The sequence below is a fragment of the Aulonocara sp. 'chitande type north' Nkhata Bay genome, linkage group LG11 (assembly GCF_057382095.1).
Source record: "Aulonocara sp. 'chitande type north' Nkhata Bay isolate Kocher_YH1m ecotype deep benthic linkage group LG11, A_spYH_male_GT1.1, whole genome shotgun sequence".
Classification (NCBI taxonomy): Eukaryota; Metazoa; Chordata; class Actinopteri; order Cichliformes; family Cichlidae; genus Aulonocara; species Aulonocara sp. 'chitande type north' Nkhata Bay.
This window is the reverse complement of record NC_141354.1, coordinates 21,548,518-21,575,486: the sequence shown is the minus strand read 5'-3', so window position 1 is coordinate 21,575,486 and position 26,969 is coordinate 21,548,518. Positions and strand designations below refer to the sequence as shown.

The 26,969-nt window shown below is 38.5% G+C and overlaps 1 protein-coding gene and 2 long non-coding RNA genes across 4 annotated transcripts; all 3 read right to left on the bottom strand.

The window, feature by feature from the left end:
* Positions 1 to 270: 270 nt before the first annotated feature.
* Positions 271 to 3,838, bottom strand: LOC147318912 (uncharacterized). The gene is made up of 3 exons (XR_015131509.1): positions 3,694 to 3,838; positions 2,573 to 2,683; positions 271 to 1,684 (listed from the first exon to the last, which is right to left on the bottom strand). It is a non-coding gene; the product is annotated as an uncharacterized LOC147318912 (long non-coding RNA).
* A 7,782-nt stretch (positions 3,839 to 11,620) lies between these two features.
* LOC147318911 (uncharacterized) lies at positions 11,621 to 15,086 on the bottom strand. The gene is made up of 6 exons (XR_015131508.1): positions 14,886 to 15,086; positions 13,524 to 13,541; positions 13,162 to 13,191; positions 12,781 to 12,828; positions 12,608 to 12,664; positions 11,621 to 12,265 (listed from the first exon to the last, which is right to left on the bottom strand). It is a non-coding gene; the product is annotated as an uncharacterized LOC147318911 (long non-coding RNA).
* Positions 15,087 to 16,021: 935 nt separating this feature from the next.
* On the bottom strand, positions 16,022 to 25,791 carry dhdds (dehydrodolichyl diphosphate synthase). Of its 2 annotated transcripts, none has more exons than XM_086311096.1 (9): positions 25,432 to 25,678; positions 25,264 to 25,333; positions 24,417 to 24,533; positions 24,179 to 24,321; positions 22,897 to 23,013; positions 22,709 to 22,810; positions 22,482 to 22,596; positions 20,199 to 20,306; positions 16,022 to 17,187 (listed from the first exon to the last, which is right to left on the bottom strand). In XM_086311096.1, exons 1-9 carry the CDS (start codon positions 25,644 to 25,646, stop codon positions 16,945 to 16,947), a joined length of 1,230 nt encoding a protein of 409 aa, XP_086167222.1. In that variant the 5' UTR covers positions 25,647 to 25,678; the 3' UTR covers positions 16,022 to 16,944. The 2 variants fall into 2 exon arrangements, with proteins under 2 accessions (XP_086167222.1, XP_086167223.1); XM_086311097.1 differs by lacking the exon at positions 25,432 to 25,678 and adding an exon at positions 25,712 to 25,791 and having other exon boundaries at positions 16,032 to 17,187.
* Between the last annotated feature and the right edge of the window lie 1,178 nt (positions 25,792 to 26,969).

Below are 26,969 nucleotides of genomic sequence, written 5' to 3'. Positions count from 1 at the left end.
ATTGCATAGATTTCCAACTGACTAGCGTGCTAATCTACAAAACCACAAGTATTAGATTGCACTGGCAGACAAAGAAAAAAAATATATAGCTGCCTCATTTGAAAAGGGAGACATTACATATGAGTGACCACATCCTGTTGCGTGCAGATGACACGAGTCTGTGTTGCAGGAAATGCTGTAGCTGTGCAGCTCCCTGTGCCAACCTCACAGCGGTTTGTACGCTGCCGCCACCATTTTAATTTCAGAAGAAACTGTGCCAAGAACAATTGATTTTTCTACATGTTAAAATATTCACAGCTTTATTAAGTCAATACGAAAATAAAGTGATACATTCATAAAAACAAAAGGGACTCGTGAGATTTGTTTGGATTAAAGTTCTGCACAACCATGCATTTCAGTAAAGTCTGCACTAAAATTAGTACATCCCAGAAGGAGGGTTCTTAGCCAGGGTGCTAATCAAGGTAGTTGCACACAGGACTTCACAAAGTATTGTTAAAACAGTGAAATCACAACCAGAAAAAAAAAGTAGAGTTTAGTCCCTTTGCATATCCACTGTAACATGTACATGTTTCTTTAGTTCTGTGCAAATATTCACTTAATCTCAGACACCTGGCAGATACAATTTTATAAACACAGATCAGCCACAACATTCAAACCACTGGCAGGTGAAAGGATTAACATCATTTCGATCATATGTTTACAGTGTTACGTTCTGACTTGGCTCCTAGTTTTAATAACATTGTTGAAGGCCAAACGCGCTACCTCATATTAATGGCACCCCCCCACAGCAGCAGACTCCCCCCAGCAGAGCGATGTGCTCCGACGTGCCGCAAAAACTCTTGGGGACAACTTAACGAACACAAGGTGGAACGAGCATCAGTCACAGAATCCACATCCAGCCACTGTGGTTTCAGCAACATGAGGAGAACCTACCTACAAAACTTTAAAATGTTGTGGCCAATTGGCGTATAGACATCTGTGTATAGACATAGCCCTGTTCACAGGGCTATGCAAGGTTCTTTGGGTCAAAGGAAAAAAAAAAAATTTAAAGCTACATTTTTAAACCCTTTTTCCACATTCTGAGCCTGTCTTCCCTTCATTACCAGGTAAACTTCACTTGCAGTTAGCGTTCCCTTAAAAAGGCATTACTGTTCATATCATTAAATTCCTTTTGAACAAGCTTGTTTCACAGTTTAGGTTTCTCTGCTTTTTATAGCTCAGAACAGCACTGACAGCATTCTGCAAGCATCTAACCTGGTAATAACTAATAGTCAGATACAATTAGCTGTCAAGGTTTTGATCACCCACCCAAACCGGTCTACAGAAAAGAGTCCAAACATGACCCAGAGTGACCCATCCCGATAAATCCTGAAAGACCTGGCAACAGAAAGAGTAGAAAACACTCAGTGCCCGGTCAGAAAGTTTTGCACGTGGTAAGTGAGGGATCCCAGAAATTCAAAGTGTGATTATGACTGTGAGGTGAGAAAAGTTCGGTCCATCCATTATTTCGACGAATGGCACCGGCAGTCGAGCCTCTTCAGGGTGCAGGCTGGGCATTCACCTTCTCCGTCATCTGTTTGGCACTGTAGTAAGACAAACTCAGGCCCATGATGGCCAGCATCATGGCTATCTGGTTGACAGTACGGTCTTGTGGCTGCGCCTGCACCTGACCTGCTACTTGCCTCTGCAGAGAAGGGGAAAAGGGTCAGAGAGCAGTGGACAAAAAAACTTCATACTTTAAAAAAAAAAAGCCCAACATCTGCAACTTCAGTTCCACAGCTCTGTGCCATGTGACCCAATGTTCAGAAACGGCGATTAAAAATTTACAAGACTAAGAGATTTTAGTCAAAGAGGAACAAGAAGTAAAAAGGAACTATACCAGGAATGAAAATACTAGGAAGTGATGCCTACATTGGATGGTGTGTACTGTAAACAGCTTCTGAATGTACAGCCACCTCCAAGATCATTTGAATTCCTATACGGCTTTGGAAATTTAAAATTCCCTCACTCGTTAAAAAGAATATACGTGGCAAGATGTGGCCTCCAGTAAGAGGACAAAGCCCACAAATAGCATTTGTTTTCAGAGCTAGCTGTAACTTTTTAGCAGTTCATAGTCATTATCATTTCTGATATAGAAACAAGGCTTTGTTTCCAAATTGGCACACATAAGCAAACACAAAATGTCCACAGCTAACGAGACGTACGAACTGACACAAGTGACGCGTGGATTATGCCGACCGCGGGTGGAACAAAAGGAGCCGAGAGTATATGGTATCACAATGATTAGTGTCACCCCTAATTACGTTTGTGTTGAAAGCAGATTGTGGGTCACTGAGCCCCTCGTCTAAAGCGAATGTAAATGCTTATGTAAGCATGAAATAAAGACGATATGAATACTGGGTGACCAAAGGGAGGATAAAGGTGAAGTCCCATTAAGCTTGCACAAGAGGGTTTTTGAAAGGATTTAAAAAGCCACATTACTCCTGCAGATGGCTCAGTGGATGGAGATCAGTGTGAAAGCATCTATCAATAATATGTTCATTAATAAAGTGACAGAACATAAAGTTCATACCTGGAGGAGACGGAAGTATCCAGGTGTCAGCCTGCCCAGTCTGATGATCATGTCTGCTAACTGGGTGTGAGGTGGTTTAAAGCTGATGCAAGAGCTGGGCTGGTTCAAGACCTACGGAGAAGTAAATTTGAAATATTAATACATAAAAAACAACAAGAACAGGATTTCCATTTGTGTTTTGAGAGTCTGGGATTAATCGACTTTTAGAAAAGCACGAGATAACCAAAGATCTGAATTTCAAAATGAGATGTAGCTGCCAAAAGATGGAGAGTAGAAGATTGGCTTGCGAAAAAAGCTAAAGCATCTGATCCATGCGTGAGGAAGGTACATCCCCTGCCTGAAGCCACGGTACAAAAAACGTTCATGTGTACAGAGAAGCACTTTCTTTGTGCTTAAATCCATCGTTTCACATCTGGAATCCTTTTTGATTTGCCCTTCTTTCTTTTGCACAGATTTTTTTCATATTTTGCTTTCTACCAGGAATGCCCCTCAGCACCACCTCTTTATTAAATTATGATGTTTGGACCAGAGCAACAGAGCCTCTATTCAAGCTGCACCAGAAACAGACGCAACAAAGAGAAAGACAGTCTCGTTCATTCACATATGGACAATCCCATATGTGACAGATGCGAGGGCTGGTTTAAAACAAACTGGATACTAATAGTCGAACAAAAACATTTAAAAAAAAAAATTAAAAAAAAAACGTAGCTTGAGAAATAAAAATAAAATACACCAGAAAGGGAAAAGACTCTACAAAGTGGAGTAAGGTGTAAGGATATGAGACGGTTAGACATTAGGTCATGTAAAAAAAAAATAAAAAAAATCCCACCTCAGCATAATGATGCACAAAAAGGTTCGACTTACAACAAGCAAACCAACAAGTGTTTGCTTCGTAAAGAAACAGCAAAGTGACTTTTCTCTGAGATGCATCTGCGCTGCAGGCTGTGGGAATTTTAAGGAAAGGGATTGTGGAGAAGGTAAGACATTCAGTATGTGAAGGATTAATGCGCCAACCTGGTTGGAGTTACACCCCTTGGGAAAGGAAAAAAGGAAAATAGAATCCAAGCTTTAAGAGTTGGTCCTTGTGTCTTATAAAAACCCCTTTGGAGGGGGGTTCTCACCTTTCCAAAAAACAACGTCGAGAATCTCACTCCAACTGGCCAGCGGGACCTTCTACTTCTCAGCTTAAAAACCCATAACAGATGCCAAACCGTGATGAACTTGAACTATAGAGAGCTTCTGCACCGCGCTCCGCCTTTTTATACAGCCCCTGCCCAACCAGATCTTCAGGCTCGCCTACGAGCACACGCCCCCTTTCCAACACAGACTCACCGCTGTCACACCGCATTACTCTCAGTGGGTTGCTTTCCCCCAAAAAACCCTCACACACCCCTTCCACAGCCTTTCCAAAACAAGAACTGCCGGACAGGATTAGCTCACTTAGTCAACAAAACGTAAAGAGAATAGTAGCAAATTGAAAGACAGCAAAACAGTTCCATCTCAGAGGTCACATGTTAAAGTTTAGTTTGTTAAATAACCAGCTTGCTGTGGATATTTAATCTCCAATTAGGGCAAATATTAAATGTCATAGACCTCCGGAAGGCCCATCAAGAAGCTCCTAGCAGTGCAGGTTGGAAACTTGGGACATAATTTCCTCTTATTAACGTTTGTTAATTTAAGTGTGTTTTAATTTCCTGCTGTGACTGTTTGCGTTACATAATTTTCTCATTTCACCAAGAACACAGTTGTTTACAATCATGTAGCCTCTGACATGAGAGTACACGACATTAATTTTAAGGGTTTAAATTTCCAGTATTAATTAACCTTTACTTTAACACCTTTCTTAATGACTAATTTCAATCACTGCTGCAATTTCAATTGAGATTTCCAAACTGATCCGATGAGGATATTCTGCTGAATTTCCATTAATTCCCAGGAACTCAAATGTTTGCATCTTGTCATTCACAGACACACACTCATATACATGTATTGCTTGTACATGGGAAAGAATCTTAAGACACAAGGAGCTTCCCAGCGTAGATAAGCAGCTGAGTCAGAGTTTAGGAGTGGTTTGCTACATGCACTTCATCTGTGAAGTATTCATGTTTGTTTGAAGTCTTAATGGTTAATAATAGGGTGTTTCCCGGTTTCATGTCACTTCTGACCACGTTTCAAAAATACCAAACAGAATCAGATAGTGACTTTGAGGCATGTTGACACGCGAGTATTTAGTGCATTCATGGACATCCTATCTTGATGTGTTCCCTATTGGCCTCAGTCTAATTAGTAGACCCAAAAAATGCAATACAATGCACAAAAGAAATCTCCCCTTTCGAACAGTAAAAGCTGGGGGGGAAAAAAAAACGTGAAGAGGTTGACTCCATCGTTTCATGCTTCCCACAAATATCGGTACTAAAACCTGAACGGTGTCAGTCTGGATTAGTGTCACACATTCACCAGGACCAGCAAACATTTGCTGGGTACACTGTGTACTTTATTCTAAACAGCCAATGAAATCCTTTCTTCCTGTCTTGGTCCCGCCTCATGTCACAATTTACTGCCCACTGGAGCTCAATCCCCCCCCCCAGCAGCAGGGGATCTACTGTGAGTGAGCGAAACATATGAAAGGGACGGAGGTAGATGTGTGGCACAACTGTCGACCAAGTCAAAATCTCCTGACATGCAACAGCAGCTCAGGACTGAATGCTCAACGCGACTGTGATCAAGCAGTTGAACCACTCTATTGTCTGGTCATCCACTACATTCATCACTATGGCATGAGTATATTGTTGACATGCCTGTGTGGATTTGCTGAACAAGATCCTGTGTGATGGAACAACTGGAAACATCTAAAAGAAACTTAAAGCTTTCACAAATGTTTAATTACAAAAAAAAAAAAAGGATTTTTGGTTTTGTGTGTTATTCACAAAAAATAAAAAAAATCCTTTGTTTAAATCTAAAAGTGAATGTCCCTTTCAAAGAAACACCAGGAAAATAGTGTAAAAGGGAAGGGTGAGTGGATTTTCGAGCTTCTATACTGTCCAGGTACAAAATGTACACAATATACACATGCCAGGACTCCAGCAAGACCAGGACTCAACAAAGATGTTAAATGGTAAATGGCCTGTATTTGTATAGCGCTTTTCTAGTCCCTAAGGACCCCAAAGCGCTTTACACAACCTGTCATCCACCCATTCACGCACACATTCACACACTGGTGATGGCAAGCTACAATGTAGCCACAGCCACCCTGGGGCGCACTAACAGAGGCGAGGCTGCCGGACACTGGCGCCCTCTGTTAGTCTCTGCTGGCCCTGGACACAAACTGACAGCATAAAAAGAACAGCATAAAAAAACCCCACACTGTACAGTGAATTGAATTTAAATTACCCCCCCCCCCCCCCCCCCCCCCAGTTTAGATTACAATTTCTTTTGTAACATTTTTATCCAAAGTCTTCACCCTTATTCATGCTCATGAGTTTGTTAGATACAAAACTGTCCTTCTAGGCGTTTTAAATGTCACACTGCTCATCAGGCGCTGCTTCATGAGCAAGTTTTTGTTTTCATAAGACGCTGACAACTTTTTTTGTTTTTCTTTTTTGGAAAAAAAAAATCATCTGCAATAAGGTGCCACAACGAACTCAGTCAACTTTCTAACTTCAGACAATGTTAATTAGCCCACTATCTCAGGTAATAATCAGCTGTTTGCTTTGGAGATGTTTCTTCGCTCCGTGTTTGTGAACACGTGGTGAAAAGTCAAAAACGTATCTGAATTAAGTTTGCGCGAATTAAAAGTGACAAACAGCTTTACCGACACAGCGCGGCGATTCCAGTTGTTATGTCACAAAGTGATCGTCGTGGACGCTTGTTCATCATCAGCGCTCATGTCTTTACCTTTTTCCTCTTTTAAAAGTATGGACTGAAGATCGGCGTGCTCACCTGCAGCTGTGCGGGGGGTTTGCGCAGTACGGGGAGTCAGCCTTGCGTGTGTTTTTATAAATTGCGCACTGTGGGCATTTTATAAAGTCTATAGGAAGCCGGGACGTGGTCGGTATGGAAGGGGGTGGGGCACTGTGAGACAGTGCCCCACCCCCGCTATATGTGCGCTCGTATTTAGCGCTGGAACATTTTGTCTTTGCGATTTATGGATTTGTTTTATGTAACAGCAAAACAGACTGTAGGTACCCGGACATGCCATGTGTAGCATACGCTTCGGGGTATTTTTAGGTTTGAACACTAAACAAACGGAGAGGCTGTAGTAATATATAGGCTGGCTGGTATTAAATTTGTGAAGTAAAGCATAAAAATGTCTATATGCTCAACATCCCTCATATTTAAATTATTTTTGAAAGAACAAAAAATATGACTTTGTAGATTTTTTAAGTGTTTGTTGTCCATACCGTATATGACATTTGCAAAATGTTTAGAAATCAGACTGACATAAAGTTGTTTTGATTGTTTAATGACAGTCATCTTCACTACATGCTGGTTTCATTGCATGTTTTTGTCAGATTAAAACATCTACTTCAGCTTTTGTGACCAGTGTGAAATTTGCTTTTTTGGCAGTGAGAATCTGAACAAGTTTGGATTAAAAGTTTCTTTTTGACTCTGAACAATCACATTGATATCAGGTCAAACACTTAAAAGATCTCTAAACTGGGTACTTTTTGCCATGTAGGTGGACTGAAAATGTAGGTGCTTTTGTTGACATTATGGGTGAAAAATGACCTAAAACACTATAAATGAGGGCATTCAGGAGAGTCATCATATCTAATTTTGATGGCCTTATATCTTGTCACATGAAATATGCATAACCCTTAGAAGAATGTTGGAAACATTTTAGAGATAAGTTGTCTTGATTTGTCTTCATCTGGTACTCAGTGTTTCTCAAACTATAGAGCAGGCCCTACAGAGCCGCTGTAGGTTTTATATGGAGTGATATGAAGTCAAATGAATATGACTTTTGAAGAAACTTTTACCAAAAAAGGTGGAGGGGTGCTGATGTTGCTGTGCAGACAGATTTATTCTTTCTTTCTTTTTTTTTTTGCATTAATGATGGATGGAAATTTGGGGGTTTGGGGACTGAATGCTTTTCTGTGTTTGAAGTGGGACATACAGGAAAACCTTTGAAAACCACTGAGGTAGAGAAGGGAAATAAGTCTGATGAGATAATTAGTTCAGAACTAAATCAGCTTTAACATGAAAGCCTGTCTTTTACTGACTGTAGTTAATCACTGAGTCATTTTGGTTAACACAGTCGTATATTTTTTTATGTTACATTATTTTACAATAATGTCATTATTTCACATTATTGGACATAATTAAACTGTAACTTTCTTTCTGTTATGTTAGTGTTTGCAGTGTAGAAGGTGATAAAGTTAAGAAGGATTCAGTTGCATTTGGATTTGAACCAGTGATTTGAATAAATGACCTCCTGTGCGAGGTGGCTGGGGTCACGAGCATTCCCTACCTGGGAGAGAAAGCACACGTCGAGTTACCATGTAATTTAAATCAGTAAGCTATTAATTTACTTCAGCTGCAGGAAAACTTCATTCTCCATCTTTTTGTGTCATATGTGCTCTGGAGCAGAAAAATTGTGTGCTTATCTCATTAAATTTGATTTATAACTTTAAAATGCTGCGGCATGGTTAAATATACCTGTGGTTTCCATTGTGTTATTAATCATCTTCAGTTGCAGTTTAATAAGTGTCGCCCTCTTGTCTAACCCCTTATCTTAGGTGATTTGTTGCTGCCCACTGACATAGTTTTCAAGGCATCGTCCAGGCATTAACACAGGAGTGACATAACAGTTAAGTGATGTGACATATGTGGTTACCTCACAGTGTAGGGAGGCCATTATATATATGACCACATATGATCCCAACAAGCAGATGGAGGGTTTTTCCCTGCATTAACACATTCATTGTATTTTATCTGCTGAAAACAATTTTGTATATTTGGTGATAAACAAGCAAACTACCAAAGGAGACGTAATTAAGAGATAACTAATGGACTTCTTATTGTTGGCCCGGCTTCCTGCAGATCCATGTGGTTTACAGTGCACACTGTCGTTTTGTGGTATCTAACCTACAGTGGCTTGCAAAAGTATTCTGAACAGCCACAAACATGAATCAATTTTATTGGAATTCCTCGTGAAAGAGGTGTACACGTGAGAAGTAGAACAAAAATCATACATGATTCCAAACATTTTTTACAAATAAATAACTGCAAAGTGGGGTGTGTGTAATTACTCAGCCCCCTGAGTCAATAATAATAATAATAATAATAATCAGATGAGGTGGACAGTGTTTGTGAGCAGCAGTTTTCAGATCTTGCCACAGATTCTCGATTAGATTTAGATCTGGACTTTGACTGGGCCAGTCTAACACATGGATATGTTTTGTTTTAAACCACTCCATTGTTGCCCTGGCTTTATGTTTAGGGTCATTGTCCTGCTGGAAGGTGAACCTCCGCCCCAGTCTCAAGTCTTTTGCAGACTCCAAGAGGTTTTCTTCCAAGATCGCCCTGTATTTGGCTCCATCCATCTTCCCATCAACTCTGACCAGCTTCCCTGTCCCTGCTGAAGAGAAGCACCTGCTGAAGAGATGCTGCCACCACCATATTTGACAGTGGGGATGGTGTGTTCAGAGTGATGTGCAGTGTTAGTTTTCTGCCAAACATAGCGTTTTGCATTTTGGCCAAAAAGTTCCATTTTGGTCTCATCTGACCAGAGCACCTTCTTCCACATGTTTGTTGTGTCCCCCACATGGCTTGTGGCAAACTGCAAACGGGACTTCTTATGGTTTTCTGTTAACAATGGCTTTCTTCTTGCCAGTCTTCCATAAAGGCCAACTTTGTGCAGTGCACGACTAATAGTTGTCCTATGGACAGATTCCCCCACCTGAGCTGTAGATCTCTGCAGCTCGTCCAGAGTCACCATGGGCCTCTTGCCTGCATTTCTGATCAGCACTCTCCTTGTTCGGCCTGTGAGTTTAGGTGGACGGCCTTGTCTTGGTAGGTTTACAGTTGTGCTATACTCCTTCCATTTCTGAATGATCGCTTGAACAGTGCTCCGTGGGATGTTCAAGGCTTGGGAAATCTTTTTGTAGCCTAAGCCTGCTTTAAATTTCTCAATAACTTAATCCCTGACCTGTCTGGTGTGTTCTTTGGCCATCATGGCGGTGTTGCTCCCAATATTCTCTTAGACAACCTCTGAGGCCATCACAGAGCAGCTGTATTTGTACTGACATTAGATTACACACAGGTGCACTCTATTTAGTCATTAGCACTCATCAGGCAATGTCTATGGGCAACTGACTGCACTCAGACCAAAGGGGGCTGAATAATTACGCACACCCCACTTTGCAGTTATATATTTGTAAAAAATGTTTGGAATCATGTATGATTTTCGTTCCACTTCTCACATGTGCACCACTTTGTATTGGTCTTTCACGTGGAATTCCAATTCCAATGAAATTGATTCATGTTTGTGGCTGAAATGTGACAAAATGTGGGAAAGTTCAAGGGGGCCAAATACTTTTGCAAGTCACTGTAACACAGCATATCTCTTTAGAGAAGATGCATGGCATAAACATTAATACACCGCATAGGATGTAGATGAGCAGCCTTCCATTTTCCATGAAAACATCTGTCTCTCAGATCAAAAGCCAGTATTTTGTACAGATTTGTATTCAACAATGAATACTGAGCATTACTCTGAAAAGTGTGGTAATCCTGTTACACATATTTTTGTAATAATTGAAACTAATAAAATCAACTGTACTTTTGCCTTGCTCTATATTGCTTGTTGAGAATGAAAGAAAGAAAAAGAAAGAAAGATTAAACCTGCACCATATCTGAATATTATTATCATTTGCTGCTTTGTCTGTATAGAAGCACTAATACACTAGCCTAAAAAAAGGGATGACATCCTCAGAGATACGTCAGCACCCTCAATAATGCGTCATGTTTGACCGAGTTCAGGAGCTGTATAGGCCAAAGGAGAGGGAGACCCCCGCAGGAACAACGATATGCACCTCATCTCTCTGTGGTGATGTGGCACTGACTCCTGCTGGTGCTATGGAGCAAAGACAGTGATGAGGATATCCAGAGGTGTAAACCCCTGAAGCATCAACATCCAGTAGTTATGTTATGTAAAATATTCCAATTGAAGTGAAAATTAAAACTCACTCCAATACAAAATGTGGAAGAGCAAAGAACAAGCTAAAAACAAACAAAATTAAAAGGTACTTTTAAGGTTGAAGGTAAATGCAATAATTTCATAAATGAATCTGTGACTATACACTGATTATTTTTGTTTATCGGACTTAAGTGGCAAATTTTGTATTCTTTAAGTTTATGTAGTTTTTAGGTGACAGTAATATAGTTGTGTTTAAGGTGGTGATCAAATGTGGCATTTAGTGTATAGCTTTAAGGCGTTGCAGGCTTTTGTGAGATAACTTCCACTTGAATAAAATATTTTTCTAGCGCTCTACATTAATGATTGCTCAAGTTACCAATAAACATTTACACGTCACACTTTGCGTATTTTAATGGTTAATGCAATGAGATCACCTTGTCTTAAGGTTTATTTTTTCTCTCATTATAGTGCTAACAAGTTTAAATATACCCAAAACAGGTACAAAAAAAAAAACACTAGCAGCTGCTTAAAATTTCATTTACATGACAACCTTAAATAAATATTTAAAACCTTTAAGTGCCAGTCCTTGGGTGATAATTTAGTAACAATTTATATTAAATTACAAATTATACCAGTAACATTTCCACATAGAGAAGTGTGAAAATTAACTAGCCTGTTGAAAATAGAAAGCCAAGCCTAACAGCAATACCCAAGCAGTCACAAGTAGGGACGAGACCCCATGGATGTAAACTAAAATGGATGTCCTGCCAAAATGGTGGAGCCTGCAGTTTGTTTATGATGAAACCTTTTCAAGGTCGCTGCATCACCTTTTCAAACGTCGTGTCGCAGCATTTCCATTTTTCTGCTCCTTCATCGAGGATTTCCATTTCAACAGTGACCCCAAAAAGGACATTTTGAAAATTTTTATTCAAGAACATTAAGATCAACCATTGGAGTCAGAAAAGCAGAAACATAACTTAACAGAAGTTTTTATCAGATGACTGGGTTCACATCAGCCATTTTTTTGGGACGCATCAAACTTAAACATTTTTTTTGACCTAATAACAGTATTCTTTTTTTTGTCTGTGGCATTTTACATCAACATACAATGTTTTTAAAACATTTGGAAAGCAATAATTTTATTAGTTCAACATTAAACTACAAGGAGATAAGCGGCAAATTCATATTCTCCTGCAAGATTTTATGCTTTAGCTGCCTTATGTTTACAATTAGATTCAAAATCCAACTTGTTGGAAAAGCTGTTACATCTGTTGTTTAGAAGTTTAAAACAAATCTGGATTAGACAAACTAAAAAAAATGCCACGACTACAGGATATGGACGGTATCCGTTTTTAAAATTGATATAAAATGGATATGAATGTGAAAACAAAATTTTGTTACATCAAGTGCAAGCCAAAAACAAAACTATAAATGACATTTGTAATATAAAACTTGGTAAAAAATACTTATTTAAAACTGTACAATCACCAAGTACACAGAGTGAGCACATCAACCACTATTCATTTGGCTTCAGTGGCTTCAGCCTTGGGCTCCTGCGGACAGAAAAACAAAAAACACGCCAACAGCAATGTCAACTGCATTGTTTTAGTCACATGACAACTTATTCTTAATTTTATTGATTATATTAAAAGGAGTCCTTGCAACACTTATCCATTATGAGAACAAATAAAACAGTAACTGCCTCACAGGTTTCCAGAACTCACACACATCATTTTTTTAATATCTAGTTCTTTTTTTACTCATTTAATCTTTAAACTCATGAACAATTAAAGCAAATAAGTTAAGATAACATAAAAAAGGAGAAACGACCTGGAAAATATAAGAACATCTGTTTGATGTAACATTTATTAATTTGCAGTGTAACAGAAACAAACCTCAGCCTTGGTGCTCCCATTCTCAGCGGGTTTGGCTTTCTTTGTTTTGGGTGCCCTCTAGAAAATAAAATGATAGTAACAAATTAATCACAGAAATGAATCAAGCAAACATGTGGCAAACATCTTACAGAGCTGTTCCCCCATAGTAAGCGTGGAAGATTTTGGTTCAATACCTTTGCAACAGCCTTTTTCTTAGCCTCCACTGCCGCAGGTTTCGGTTTCTACAAGACAAGAAAGAAGATATTTAAATCAGTTTGAGATAACAGAATATAGATCCGTGAAATCCTAGGTAATAAAAGCTTATTACAAGTTAATAAACTTCTTGATCATGGGCTACATCCTCATGTCACATTAGGTAAGAGTGTAAGAGAACCTTTAATATATTCTTAAAAAATGTAAAATTTAAATTTAATACACACATGATAGACTACTTCAATTTCAAGTGGTTGCTTCTTACAAAAAATAGTGAACATTTAACAAAAACGACAGGATAATGCACATTAAATATACTGAGTACATCTAAAAATGCTTAATTGTGTTTAAAAAGAACTTACTAATGCCAGCCGTGCAGAGGTTCTCTTAGGCTGTAGAGCCACAAGGAAGTGAAAGTTAAAACAAACAGTGTCTTATTTTGCATCAATATTAATAGCTTTGTTTATACATGACCTTTAAAGAGTATGCAATTGCAAAAAGTAAGTTAAAACAAAAGCAAAAAAAAGAGATGAAAATGGGAGTAGAGTTTGAATAAATATATTAACTAAGTACAACACTCATCATCCTAAATAAGGGCACAAAATATATTATATCAGTGGCAAAAAACATACAAACGATACATCAAAAACAAGCATTTATCCACAAATTCTAAATGCAACTGCTGCATCAACACAATATAAAAATATATTCATTTTAGACAAACCTCAGAGGAAGCAGGTGCCTGTAAGACAAGGAAGGGGAAAACATTACAAACTGAAAAGTAAAACTACATAATAATAATAATAAATACAGATTTAAATAGCACAAAACGTTTTTTTTATTTTCTGTGTGCACTATTTTACATTGTTTTAATATAAAAATGTTCACAGAAGATCTAATATATATGTTACATTTTTTTAACACTGCTCTTGATTTTTCAAGTTCACAAAGAGCTTTCCCGCGCATATTTGAATTCAAATTTGGGCAGTCCTGTCACCATGACACCGCCTTGGCGCCCTGACAGCTTCCTTTGTTTTGTATCAGTGCGCGCCTACAGACAGCTGTTGGGAAACTGATAAGATTACTACTTTACTAATCTGTACCTACGACAAATGGAGCTCAACGAATGCCTGGAGAGGTTTCAAGGAAGACAAAAAAAAAAAAAAAATCACGGATGAGACTGAGATTTTCATCGAAAAACACCCTGTTGTGATAATTTAATTTTAAATCGTTAAATATGCATTTTTTTAATAGTATGGCCACTCACTGCACCTTAAATTAATGCGTTGAAAATACGATAAAACGCACACAAATGTGCAAAAAAAAATTCTTATTTTTGTATTTATACGTTTTTTCCTGCTGCGCACTTGCAAACTGCAATCCAATCGCGTTTGACGTTTTTAATAAATATTTACTACTGTTAACAAACCCATTTCAAACGACGATGCAAGAACCAGGCTGGCACATATTATTCAAAACCTGAGCGGAAAAAAAATAATAATCGCCACCTCCCCTCCCCCAACTCCTTCCTCAAATTTGCAGCCTGCGTTCGAGCTTATTTTGATTGCTTGATAACGGCGCAGTTCATATTTATCTTCATTAATTCGGATCCCAAGTTATGCATTCAAGCATGGTTGAGAAAAAGAATAAAGAAAAACAGTCATTGTCCATATCGAAAGTTTGTTACTGCGTTTACAACAGCAAGATTTGTGCCCTGCCTACTGCCAAAGAGAGGGGGGGAAAAAAGATGGTGTCAGAAATTTTGCACAACGCAATGTCAACGGCTGGACTAACCAGAGTTTGGCGCTGGAAGACAAAAAATTTACAAAAATACACGCAACTGTGCGCGTTTAACTCATAAGAATAATTTAAAACCATGAGCAAAAATTTCAACTTTTGTTTTCGACGAGTGGGAGGATGCTTGCGCTCCTCTCCACTGTCAGACCGCCATTGCTAAAACGCTTGTTAGGGATGATGACGTTCTTCTTAAGCAGAAATATCAGGCGCAGTCTTGTGTTAACTTAATGCTACGAAAACGATTCCAGTGCACAGACTTAAATTAAATTTAAATTCATGTTTTTTTTACCTTTGCTTTGCCCATGTTCTCAGCGGGAAACGAAGAAAAACGTCAGGAAAATACAGCTGCGAAAATGGCTTTTTTCGAAGCGATAACAGACGCCAACCAAGCGCGCACAGCGGAAAATGGCGAATGTATAATGCAAACGAATGTTCTTGTAGTTTATACACTGAAATATAAGAACGAAACCGGTTTGAACCAGTTTTGTGTTTCGAATCTCGCCATTGGATAGAAAGGCGTCACGTGGGCTGGAGGCGCCTCCCATTTGTTAAAAAGGCAGACGGCAACTTGAAGGAATACGGATTATAGTCGCGGGGTGGCGCTGTATGAACGACTGATTCGTTCTGCTGTACCGAAAAAATAAATACGCAGATAATGGCGCGTCAAAGTCGTTGCACCTTTTCTCACCGTCTATCGGATAAACTGAACAATTTTTGCTCACAAAGTCCGCCAGAACCAAATTTTATGGTGTATCTAATATCCCCGCGTTGCAACTGACCAATCACGTTGTTTGATGTCATAGCTTTGAGGCAAAATACGGTCGCGGGTGAAGATTAGACTATGGTGCTTTCTGTCAGCTTGTGGTGGATGAATGTCTATTTGGCTTGGGCATGTAAGACTGTAATTTTAGCCCTGTGTAAAACCAAAAATCAACATTTAGTTATTATTATTATTACCTGAGGGATTGAGGGTCAAACCAAGCGTTGTGTGAAGAAATACTAATACAGACATATACAATTTGTAACTGGTAGATGTTTAGTGGATTTTAAGCTATCTGACTATATATTAAATAGCTAAAAGTAGGATACCTATTCAACACTAAAATACTGTTCACATGTCTGTGCATTAGTAGTAATATTCCAGAATATTCCAGGACTGTATGCCTGATGAGTAGTATAAATTCATGCTTATACCTATGTATGTGTATATAAGCATATTTTTGTGGGGCAGTATGTTTATAGTATGGTGTTTCTAGTTCTACCAAAGTTTATCAATTCTTCTGTCAGTGTATAGATGATGCAAGTTAAATAAAATTGGTTCCTAGAAGTGTTTCCTCTGGAGGGACAAGATCCAAATATGATGATTTGATGAAGAGATGTCTTGCATTTGAGTTTGTGATTTAAAGACTGAGGACTTCTTGGATAAAATTGGGACATTTTTTCTTCAATTTTTTCCCAAATAAACAAAACCCAACAAACATCCAGCTGGAAAAAAGTAAAAGTGGTTCTTTGCTTGTGTTATACCACCAACTGAGATGCAGAATAGCAATTACAAGCAGTTATTTAAATTTTTGCAATACATAGCGTATTAGTAGTTGATAAGCTTTAAGGCTCAATACTTCCAACAGGTAGCAGCAGAAATTATATCGGTACAGTTTTATGTGCTGAAAGTCATCTACTTGCAAAAACGACTCGTTAATCCAATAAAACACCATCACCAGTTTTCCCCCTGAGAGTCCATATATATCAGCAGCATGGACCACACACATATTTTTTGCTGCACAAGTTAAGACAATAGATAACCATATTTTGGAAGCCAAATGGAGACAAAAGCTTAGACTTGTAGTATGTAAGTACAAAACAGAGAATTTCACATCATTTAATCATATCTGACATACAGTAATCATTTTATTTTGTTCCAGAAAGCTGGTCAAAATATAGTTATGTAATCAAAATCACAGTCAACAAACAACACTTTATGCTTCAACAACAATTTAAAAGTTCTGTGGACGAATGTTTTGGAACCGAAACACAGGATCCGTGGCTTTCACTCACATAAAATGACCTTCCGTTCAACGGCATGCATTTAACTGACAGTTTATACGATGATTTAACTACATCTTGACCAGTCATTTCCACCTATTAGAGTTTTTAAATCTACAATCATAAATAGCAGGATTATTCTACAGCCCCATAGGGGTAAAACTGCCCTCTTATATGAATCAGCAACAAAATAAAACCGCTCCCAGTTACTGCTTGCTCTTCCCTTTTCCACAGAAGCCCTTTTGGGAAGAGGACATAGGAGAGGCTTCGTCCCCGCTTCAGAGGATTTGTTTTTCTATGTATTCTTAGGCCAACAAGGATTCACTGCATAAGTCAGAAAAGAAAGAGTCTCTTTTGTGCTTCAGTGCTTCTAGGAAGTCTCGAACTCGTTCTTCCCGGCAGGAAGTGTAGTGTAGTAGCGCCTCTTGTCTTCTCTGGCTATCGACGGGCTTTCCATTGCTGTGATGCTGCAAGAGCTCTGCTACACAAGCACGATCTGCTTCTAGCTGCTGCAGAGCCTGATGCTCTCGATGGAGGTCTCTAGCTTTCTGTAATAACAAACACACCAAATTAGACATACATTTAAATATATACATAGATACAGGAGTTACTTTAATCTTTCTCTGCCTGTTTAACAACACTGTTTCACAAAGTAACACTGATCTACATTAATTGCTACGGTTAACAAGTGATGAACCTGCAACTCACACAGCCAAAACATAAGCCCTTTTCAGATATGGGATGCATAACACAGCTGCTTATTGCTGCTTATGATTCTCCAAAACAACTAACCAAGTGCCAGCGTGTCACAATCTAGTATACTCATAGTGCTTGTCAAAAAGCTCTGATAAATGGAGGGTTTCATCAGAAAAATTGCAACCTCTGTGCCAAATCAAACATGGGGCTCTTTCCATTGTAGTGATCCCTTTGGGGTGGGCGGAGCAGCTGGAAGTTCTGTTCCAAAGAACTCACAAAAATGCAGGGAAGACATGCAGTCATAATCATGCACCGTATCCATGCCCCGTGTCTCACTTGCTTCCCTGTGTTTGCACTTATACTTGAACATATTTGCCAACAAGTCCATACACCTCTTTAAGCCACTGATACTGACACATTTATTCCTATTAAGTTAAATAAATATTTGTTCTCTTTATTCTTCTTTGCTGCGGCCTTTGAGTCAGTCATAACAGCGACCAGGGTGCAACATGGAGCTGACACAGTCAGCTGCCATCACATTAATGAAAAGCAGAGCATGGCCGACAGTGGGTGACAGGGGTCATAACTACAGTAGTACCCAAACAGCTAAGTCCAATTAGGTTCAAAACCAAAAGAGCGGTATGGTTCAGTTATATTAGACATCTGAAAGTACATTTTTGTGCTGCTTCTAAATAATATTATTCTAGTTATACAGGACCTTTAGTCACATTTAGATCCTTCCCAGCAAGGAAATAAAGGAGGCCAAAAATAACAAACATGATGACCCCAAAAACACACCGTATTCTTCGACTGCCTCACTCTACACAGCCCTTCCAACTCTGGGGACAAAAAGCTATGGAGTATTCAAACTAAACACGAAAAACTGACACATACTGTTGAGACTGCACTTCTTTTTTCTTATAGTGAGTTTCACTGATCTAGCCTACTTCGGATCAAAGTGGGCTGTATGTGGCCCACAATGTAAAATGAGTTTGACATCCCTGGTCTAAACAAATAAACTCCTTTCTCATGTTCGTTCCCTCTTTCTTACGTGCACACATGCTTTTGAAAATCACTCTGGGAGAGCACATTTGTTTAACTGGGGCAGTTCTTGGAAGCTGTGACTCAGGGTTCCCTCACATTATAGATTCATCACTAAATGCAGATTTTCATGGAGATTGATTGGTAATTTATTTCAACATGTGAACAATATACAAGTACATTTAGAAAAGAAATGAGAGAAAAAAAAATATACTATACAAATTACATACAAAAAAACATTCTGATTAATTTACATGTTGAAAGGGAGTGGGAAGAAGTATACACTTATTTAATCCCACCCCTGTCCCATAAATTATCAGTGAATATTTAGTCAGCTTCCTTACTGATATAATTTGTAATAAAAATAGTGAACAGATTTCTGATATACTATATACTATAATATCACATCATGAATTTTTTGTTTGTTTGTTTTTAAATAGAGACATTCACTTAATTTAAATATTTTCCTTTTCTTTATAGATCGAGAAGATCATATTTTTATAACTCTTTTTGAACAGTTTTATGTTTGGACATTGCTTTAATTCCATATTCAGTTTGTTCCATAGTTTCACTCCTTGAACAGAAACACAAAAGCCTTTTCTTGTAGTACGTACCTTCATTGTTTTGAAGTTACAAAAACCCCTTAAATTATAACTTCCTTCTTTCAAAAAAAAAAAAACATACTCTGAATATTACCTGGCAGTTCTTTATTTTTTGCTTTGAATAGAATTTGTGCTGTTTGGAATTTCACTATATCGTCAATTTTCAATATTTCAGACTGCAAAAATAGTGAGTTTGTATGTTCCCTATAACCTGCATTGTGGATGATTCGAATTGCTTTCTTTTGAAGAGTAAAAAGTGAATGTAATGTGGTTTTATAGTTATTGCCCCAGACCTCTGCACAATAGCTTAAGTATGGTGAAACCAGTGAACAGTAGAGAATATGAAGTGATGTTCTGTCGAATACCTGTTTTGCCTTGTTTAGTACTGCAATGCTTCGTGATACTTTGGAATGAATATATCTTACGTGAGCTCTCCAGTTAAGTTTTTCATCTATTATTACCCCCAGAAATTTATTTTCACTGACTCTTTCAATATCAACACCATTTATTTGAATCTTTGCATTTGTATTTAAACTACTATTTCCAAATAACATAAGTTTAGATTTATTCAAATTTAATGATAATTTGTTTTTATCAAGCCAGAACTTCACTTTACTTATTTCATTAGTCATATCCTCCAATAAATTCTGCAGATCATCACCAGAGCAAAAAATGTTTGTATCGTCAGCAAAGAGAACCATTTTTAATACTTTGGACACTTTACAGATGTCGTTAATGTACAAGTTGAAGAATTTTGGACCCAAAACTGACCCTTGGGGTACACCACAAGCAATGTCCATACATAAGGAGCAACCACCATTTATTTTCACAAACTGCTTTCTGTCACTTAAATAACTCCGGACCCAATCTAAAACTACCCCTCTGACACCATAACGTTCCAGTTTTCTTATTAATATATCATGATCTATAGTGTCAAATGCCTTTGTCAAGTCTATGAATAACCCAGCCACATATTGCTTTTTGTCTATGGAATTTGTGATGTATTCTATTGAATCTAATAGTGCCGATGATGTTGATCTGCTTGATCTGAATCCGTACTGAAGATAGCTTTAATTGGGAAAAGACTGAAATTCCATGAGTGAACCTGAACTAGTTACTTAACCTAACATGAGTGATGACTCTTGTCAAATGCGCTCGGACACACCGCGTGGCTCACACAGTGTGAGTAAACCCTAATTCTGTCTCAGTATTATCCTTACCTGGATGGATTTGTGATTTAATTGATACTGCAGAATGGCTTCACACAGGTTCCAGAATGAGTACTCTGGCCACAGAACGGACTGAAATACTAGGCAGGAGTGAGAGGTCTGCAGAAAGAGCACACACGAAAACCAATACAAGTTTACAGGGTATCTGAGAAAAAACTGGAAGAACAAAATAAAGCTTTTACAATTTGTGCTGTAACCCAGTCATTAGGTTAATACTGTCTTTCAGTGATTGCACCCCCAAACTGGAAGGGAGACTTGTCACAGGCTTTAAGGAATGTAGAAAGAAAATCTTACGTGCAAATAAATCACTAAAGATATATATAGAAAGATAAGTCAGAGGAGATACAAAGAATTCTCTCGGAGTCTGTTTCAGCTGTTCAAGACTATTTTTTTCTTGTAAAACCCAAGTACTTACCATCCCTGATGGTCACTAGATAAAAACACTGATAGTGAATTAAATATAAACTGTAACTGTACTCATACAATGAAACACTCATCACAGATTGGTTTCTTTTGGCATCAGACAGTTTTGCTGGATTATTTTCACAGACAGCTTTGAAGGTTAACATCATGAATGACCAATACATCCTGCAAAACAAGTCCAACCACCAGTGTTACTCTGTTCTTAATTCACAAAAAAAAACATTACTCATCAAGCCCTTTCCTGCGATAAAAGGGGTTGGAATAAAACACACATGTTTATTAAAAGGCCAGAAATTAAATAAAGTAGTACATCTCAATACTTGAGCAGTATTCAGATTTTCGTTTGGAGCCAGGAAAAACTCTGCTCCTAAATCATCATGATCCCTAAAGACTCAACCAAGCATAAATCGAAATCCTACTTTGCTGTTTTCATAGTTTCATAGAAGAACAGCCCTATCTTCAGGGGTAAATCAATTCAAGTTTATATATGCAGCACCAGCTGGCAACAACAGTCATTTCAATGGGCTTTATATTGCAACATTCTCAAATTGGGGACATCCTGACTGGAATTGTTCAAACAAACAATTCCTATGCAAATTATTGCAAATGACTAATTTGTAAGAACTCTTGAGCATTTGAAATAAAGGCCAGGATGGCCTGTAAGTGGCTAAAACATTTGGATTAAGTGAATGCTTTACAGGTAGTAAGTAACTGCAGTCACCTTAGAGCCCTGTGGTACGGAGCCAAATAAATTGATCATATTTACAATTTTAAAATGAATTATAACAACAACACCTCACTGAAGAGCTGAGGGAAGATTGGATAGTTTATATGATGTAAGTGTTAGAGTTGCTTAGAGATCAATAGGAGAGAATCAGTCTAAATGAAGATGAGGTTTGTGGGAAATGCGGTCCCAATCAAAAGTTTAAGACCATTTGAAAAATGGCTAAAATATCATATTTTGCATGGTTGGATCTTAACAAGGTTCCAAGTAGAGCTTCAACATACAACGAGAAGAAATGGGAGTGAGACAAAACATTTTTTTTAAGCATGCAACTAATTGAAAACAGCGATTAAACTGAAACAGGCTGTTTTACAGCTGATCACAAGTTTAGGACCACACCTTCAAAAAAAAAACAAAAACAAAAACCACACAACCAAAAAACATAAACTACCTCAAAACAGAAATCAAAGTTCCAAATATGAACTCAGCAATGAGTAGCTTCACCGTTATTATTGATTAATGCAAAAATTTGTTGCGGTATGCTTGATGCAAGCGTTTTCATCCAAAACACCTCTTGTCACGGCAGTAATGTTGGAAACCATCGGGATCATCTTCCACTTGACCTTTGCGTTTCATAACCCTCAGGATCGTTTAAGAAATTCCAAATGACTGTCTTACTGCATCCCACCTTAGCAGCGATGGCGCACTGTGAGAGACCCTACTTATGCAGTTCAACAACTTGACCACGTTCAAAAAGGGAAAGGGTTCTTTTTGCCTTTGCCATCAGAACGTGACGACAGTGTGACTACCTCACAGAAAATGACAATGAATCCTCATTTTTGCACAGATTTGGCCTTTTAAAGGCATGTGGTCCTAAACTTTTGATCAACTGTAAAACAGCCTGTTTCATTTTAAGCGTTGTTTTCAATCATTTGCATGCTCAAAAAAAATGTTGTGTCTCACTCCCATTTCTTCTTGTTGCATATTGAAGCTCTACTTGGAACCTTGTTAAGAACTAACCATGCAAAACATGATTTTTTGCCATTTTTCAAGTGGTATTAAACTTTTGATTGGGACCGTGTATGGTGAACTTTATTAGCTGTTGATGACACCCATCTCACTCTCACCTGCCAAAGAAGGAAGTCGCTGAGGCGCACCTCTCCAGAGGTGCGGATGAGCAAATCAGGATTTGGCGAGTTATTGCTGTACAGACACTCACTTAGCAATGCCTCCGACACATCACTACACATCACAGAAACACAAACAGCTTGTTAACACAATGGCTCTCCAGGACACCTTTCTACAGAGTATTTAACAAAGGATGACAAGATGAACTCATTGCTGTTTCGTTTACCTTCCTTTGATCAGGCCTTGCTCTACTCCCCATGCCATTTCCCTGACTGCATTGGTGATTTCATATCTTGATGTGTAGGCAAAACACACATTGACAAAACACCTACAAAACAAGAATTTGTGGTGCTGTGGTCACTTCTAATGTACAGGATATCATGCACAATGAAAAACACAAGCTACTAAGCATACTTATTGTGATTCCTGGTTGTGAACACGGCTTTGGCAATAAGCTGTTGAAGGTCAAGTGGCAGCATATTCAAGTCGCCCAGCACTCGGATACAAACGCCATGTTTCTCTAGATTTTCACTGCAAAACAAAACCGAAAGACATTTATAGGAAAAGCATGAAGATGAACAGGATATACAGAAAGACTACTCAGGATCCTGAAAGTTGTCTGTCTGCATTTTCTACCCAGAAAAACACAAAGGAGACTCCGGAGAATTTTGAGTACTCAGTGTGTACAGTGGACTTGAAAGAGTCTGCTGTCCAGCACTGTGCAAAAGTGGTTTGTCATAAGGATGTCAATCGTTCGAAAAATAATAACCTTGTATCATAAACAGCCAGCAGCCTCATAAACAAATTTGTCCAAATTTTGATAGACATAATACAACATCCAATAGAAGGGGATTTTTTTTTTTTTTTTTTTTTACAGTGTTAAATTCTTTAGACAGGTTACTCAGATTTTTAAAAAAAAAGGAGCAAAACATGGCATTTGAACAAGTGAGCTACTTATACCACAGTCTTGTGTGCAACAAATACAGACTAAAGGGCAATATTAAGCAATGGATTAGTCAGCAAGCTCTTTGTTTTATTTCTCCAAAGTGAAGAAATAAGTCAGCTGTAAAATATTTCATACTTGTGTGGAAACAGAGAGAAATGGCTTGCAGACTAACAGGCCTCCACCTTAGCTTGAAAATGTATCTGCAGCAGTCATCAGCTGCTTAATAAATAAATAGTACATGCACCACAATGACCACAGAGTAAAATGAAAAGAGAATCCACGTTAGTTGACTAGTCTGAGCTTGACATACTGCACTACAGTGAAAAAGTAAGCACTATTGAAGAGACCAGTGGAAATAACAGACTCCCTTGCTTCCTCTTGGCCATCCCACCATTAGCACACTGCATCTGACTCAAGTGTCTGATGCATTGCATTAGTAAATGTTTCTGTGTCAACACTGTTGTTGTGTCTGTCTGAACCAAAAGTAACAAACAAACAAATAACAACAGATTTCCATCCAAGCCCACCCTAAAGGTGAACTCCAAGGATCTCGTGCCTCTGCTGGAAACAGGTCGTCAAAACTGGTTTAAAATTGTTTTCTCATGTACAGACCCTCATTTACTTTAACTTCAGATTTATGCTTGAGCGCTGCAAGTCACTCTTTCTAAACTTTACTTTAAGGAAGCAATGAATCATATGATGTACAAACTGTGACCACAAGCAAAGTGGAAAACTCAGCTCGAAACTCACTGTTCCTCCAGCAGCCTTTCAAACTTCTGCCTGGCGAGCTCCATCAAACCATCCACCTCATCTTCGGTGCGCTTGAAGTTCTCAATGCTGAAGGCATACACCGTCACCTCTGGGATGTTCAGATGCTTGCACCAACGTAGTGTCTGGTGTGGAGAAGACGAAGCATTTTGACACACATCATCAATTTGTTTCTGCCCATGTGACATGCATTTCCTATAGCCGAAACCCCCAAACTCACCTCTGCCAGCTTGTTGAAGCCCTGCATGTGTCCTTCCTGCCGTTCCATGTTTTTCTTACGTGCAAAACGTCGATTACCATCCATGATGAAGGCCACATGTTTAGGCATGGGTCCTGCCTGAAAGACAACAGTCAAAAGAGTCCAAAGAAATGCAGAAGAAAAAGCATTAATGCAATCTACGGTAATCCATAAAAGACCAACACTGTCTAATGCTATGTAGATATCTGCTGATATCTTATCACAAAAATGTCACGTACAACTTTTTTTCGAAACATTTCAAATTTAAATAAAATAGCAATTTCCAGATTAAAAAAACCCCCCTCATCACCATCAACTAATATGTTTGCATTTTGAACGATAACTAATAAGTCATTCCCTGTGGCCCCCTCAGGGGTTACAGACAATAGCACCAGCTCATGCCCCTAGATATTTAATTAAGAACTATTATTATTATTATTATTATTTGTAAGCTTTTCTTTATGGTATTTTCTGAATCTTAACCTTGTCAAACAAATAAATAAATAGTTTGATGTTTTCTAAATGGCTCAGTTTGTCACTCTATTTTCTATCCAGATACTCTGAAATGACATACTTGATATTTTTGTCAAGGCACACATATTTGGTATACATATATGCATTCGTATAATTCTCAGATTCCCTTTCTTATATATTGCACACCTCTGTTGCTTGTGAAGCCTGCACACAAGAATTTCACTCGTATGCGCTGTACCAGTGTACCAGCACATGTGATGTGACAATAAAAGTGATTTGATTTGAGTCACAGAAAGGCAGAAGACCGACAAAAGCGAGGCTGGAAAAGACAGCCAACTTATAACGTACAGCTTACCTTTAGTATATTGGCAGAAATCTTTTCAAGCAGGGACAACTCGCCTTCTTTTATCCACGACATATCCGTGCTGCCGAAAGACAGAAAGGTTTATTTATAAAAAGGTGGTTGGGGGGGGGAATTCAATGAGCACTCCTACCGCACACACAAGAGAAAAAAAAACTTCACCAAGTTTTAGCTTTCACGAAAGGGAAGGCATCTGGTTCCCACATTAACGTCCCATTTTTAGAAGATATTGCATTACATTTGCAGCCACTTATGGATTTCACCGTTAACTGCAAGCCCGGCTCACGAGACCTGCAGGGAACTAAACCGCCGCGAGACTGGAAAAGGACTGACGGGCGCCCTCGTTGCCCAGGAAACACATACAGTGCTTCATTCATTCAAACTACTGAAGCACGAGCTGTTCTACTCACAAACTGCGATCGTTTTATCACATTTCACATACCTTCCAACTCACAGCCTTAACGATGACGACCTCTTCCGTATTGGAGTGAAGTGACGTATGAGCGTGCTGACGACTTCCTGTCAGCAGTTAGTAGATTTTTGAATCATGCGGATGGACGCACGCTACGCTTCAATCAAAGGACTGACTGTGATTTCCTTAACTAAAGGGAAGTGGTCTTCTCAACGTTTACTGAAGTAAAAACACCACAATATGAACTAAGGGATGACAAGTAAATTAAAATCTATCATTTTTAATGTCTTTTTAATGTCTTTTAAAAAAAATATTAAATCGAACATAAAAAGCCAAAGACATCAATGGGGTTTGAGAGTGTGTGTGTGTGTGTGTGTGTGGGGGGGGGGGGTTGTAATATAATAATCCAATAATAAATAGGAAAAAATCCAACAAACACCTGACACTGGACCTGAGAGATGCACCTTGCCCTTCAGCTGATCCATTTACTGTTCACTGAGACCTCATCAGCAATCGTGTCAGTGGAAGGGTGGCTGTCAAGAAGCCATTCTTAACGAATGGAAACAGTGAGAAAAGGCGGAGGTGTGCCATATTATATAAGAAGTGGACTGAAAATCGATGGAAACAGATGTTATGGAGCGATGAATCCAATTATAAAATGTTTGGTTCAAATTACTGTCAGTACTGAGGAGGTCGTGAGAGCAGTACAACAGTCTGCAGCTATCTGCTGGTGCAGGCTATAGTTTTAGGCTGCATTGCAACCAGTGGTGTTGGGGATCTTGTCAAAATTGATGCAATTATGAATGCAGAAAAGTACTCTCTACTTTTGAGCCACCATGCAGTGTGGGAATATTTTGACAGAGAACAGAACAAAAAGCAGCCAACATCTTAAGAAGAGCTTCAAAATGTCCTTTAAGAAGCTTGGAGAACTATTCCTGAAGTCTACTAAAGAAATTACATGAATATTTGCCTAACAGAGTTCAGGCTGTGTTGGAAAATAAAGGTGGTCCTACCCAATTATAACTATCAGGCTCATAAACCTGTACAAACTCTTCCATTGCCTAAAGGGCTGGATTTCCATGCGTGTGTGCACATTTCAATAAATTGTTGCACTTATTTCACATTTTCATAGAAAAACATACAAATTGAGTGGTGATTCAAGACTTTCATACAATATTACAGATATAATAATACAGCTACATTATTATATTGATCAAGTTAAAAACAAGGTTTTACGTCATTAGTGGAAAAAATATATATTTGAAATGTCAGCATGTTGAATTTCAAC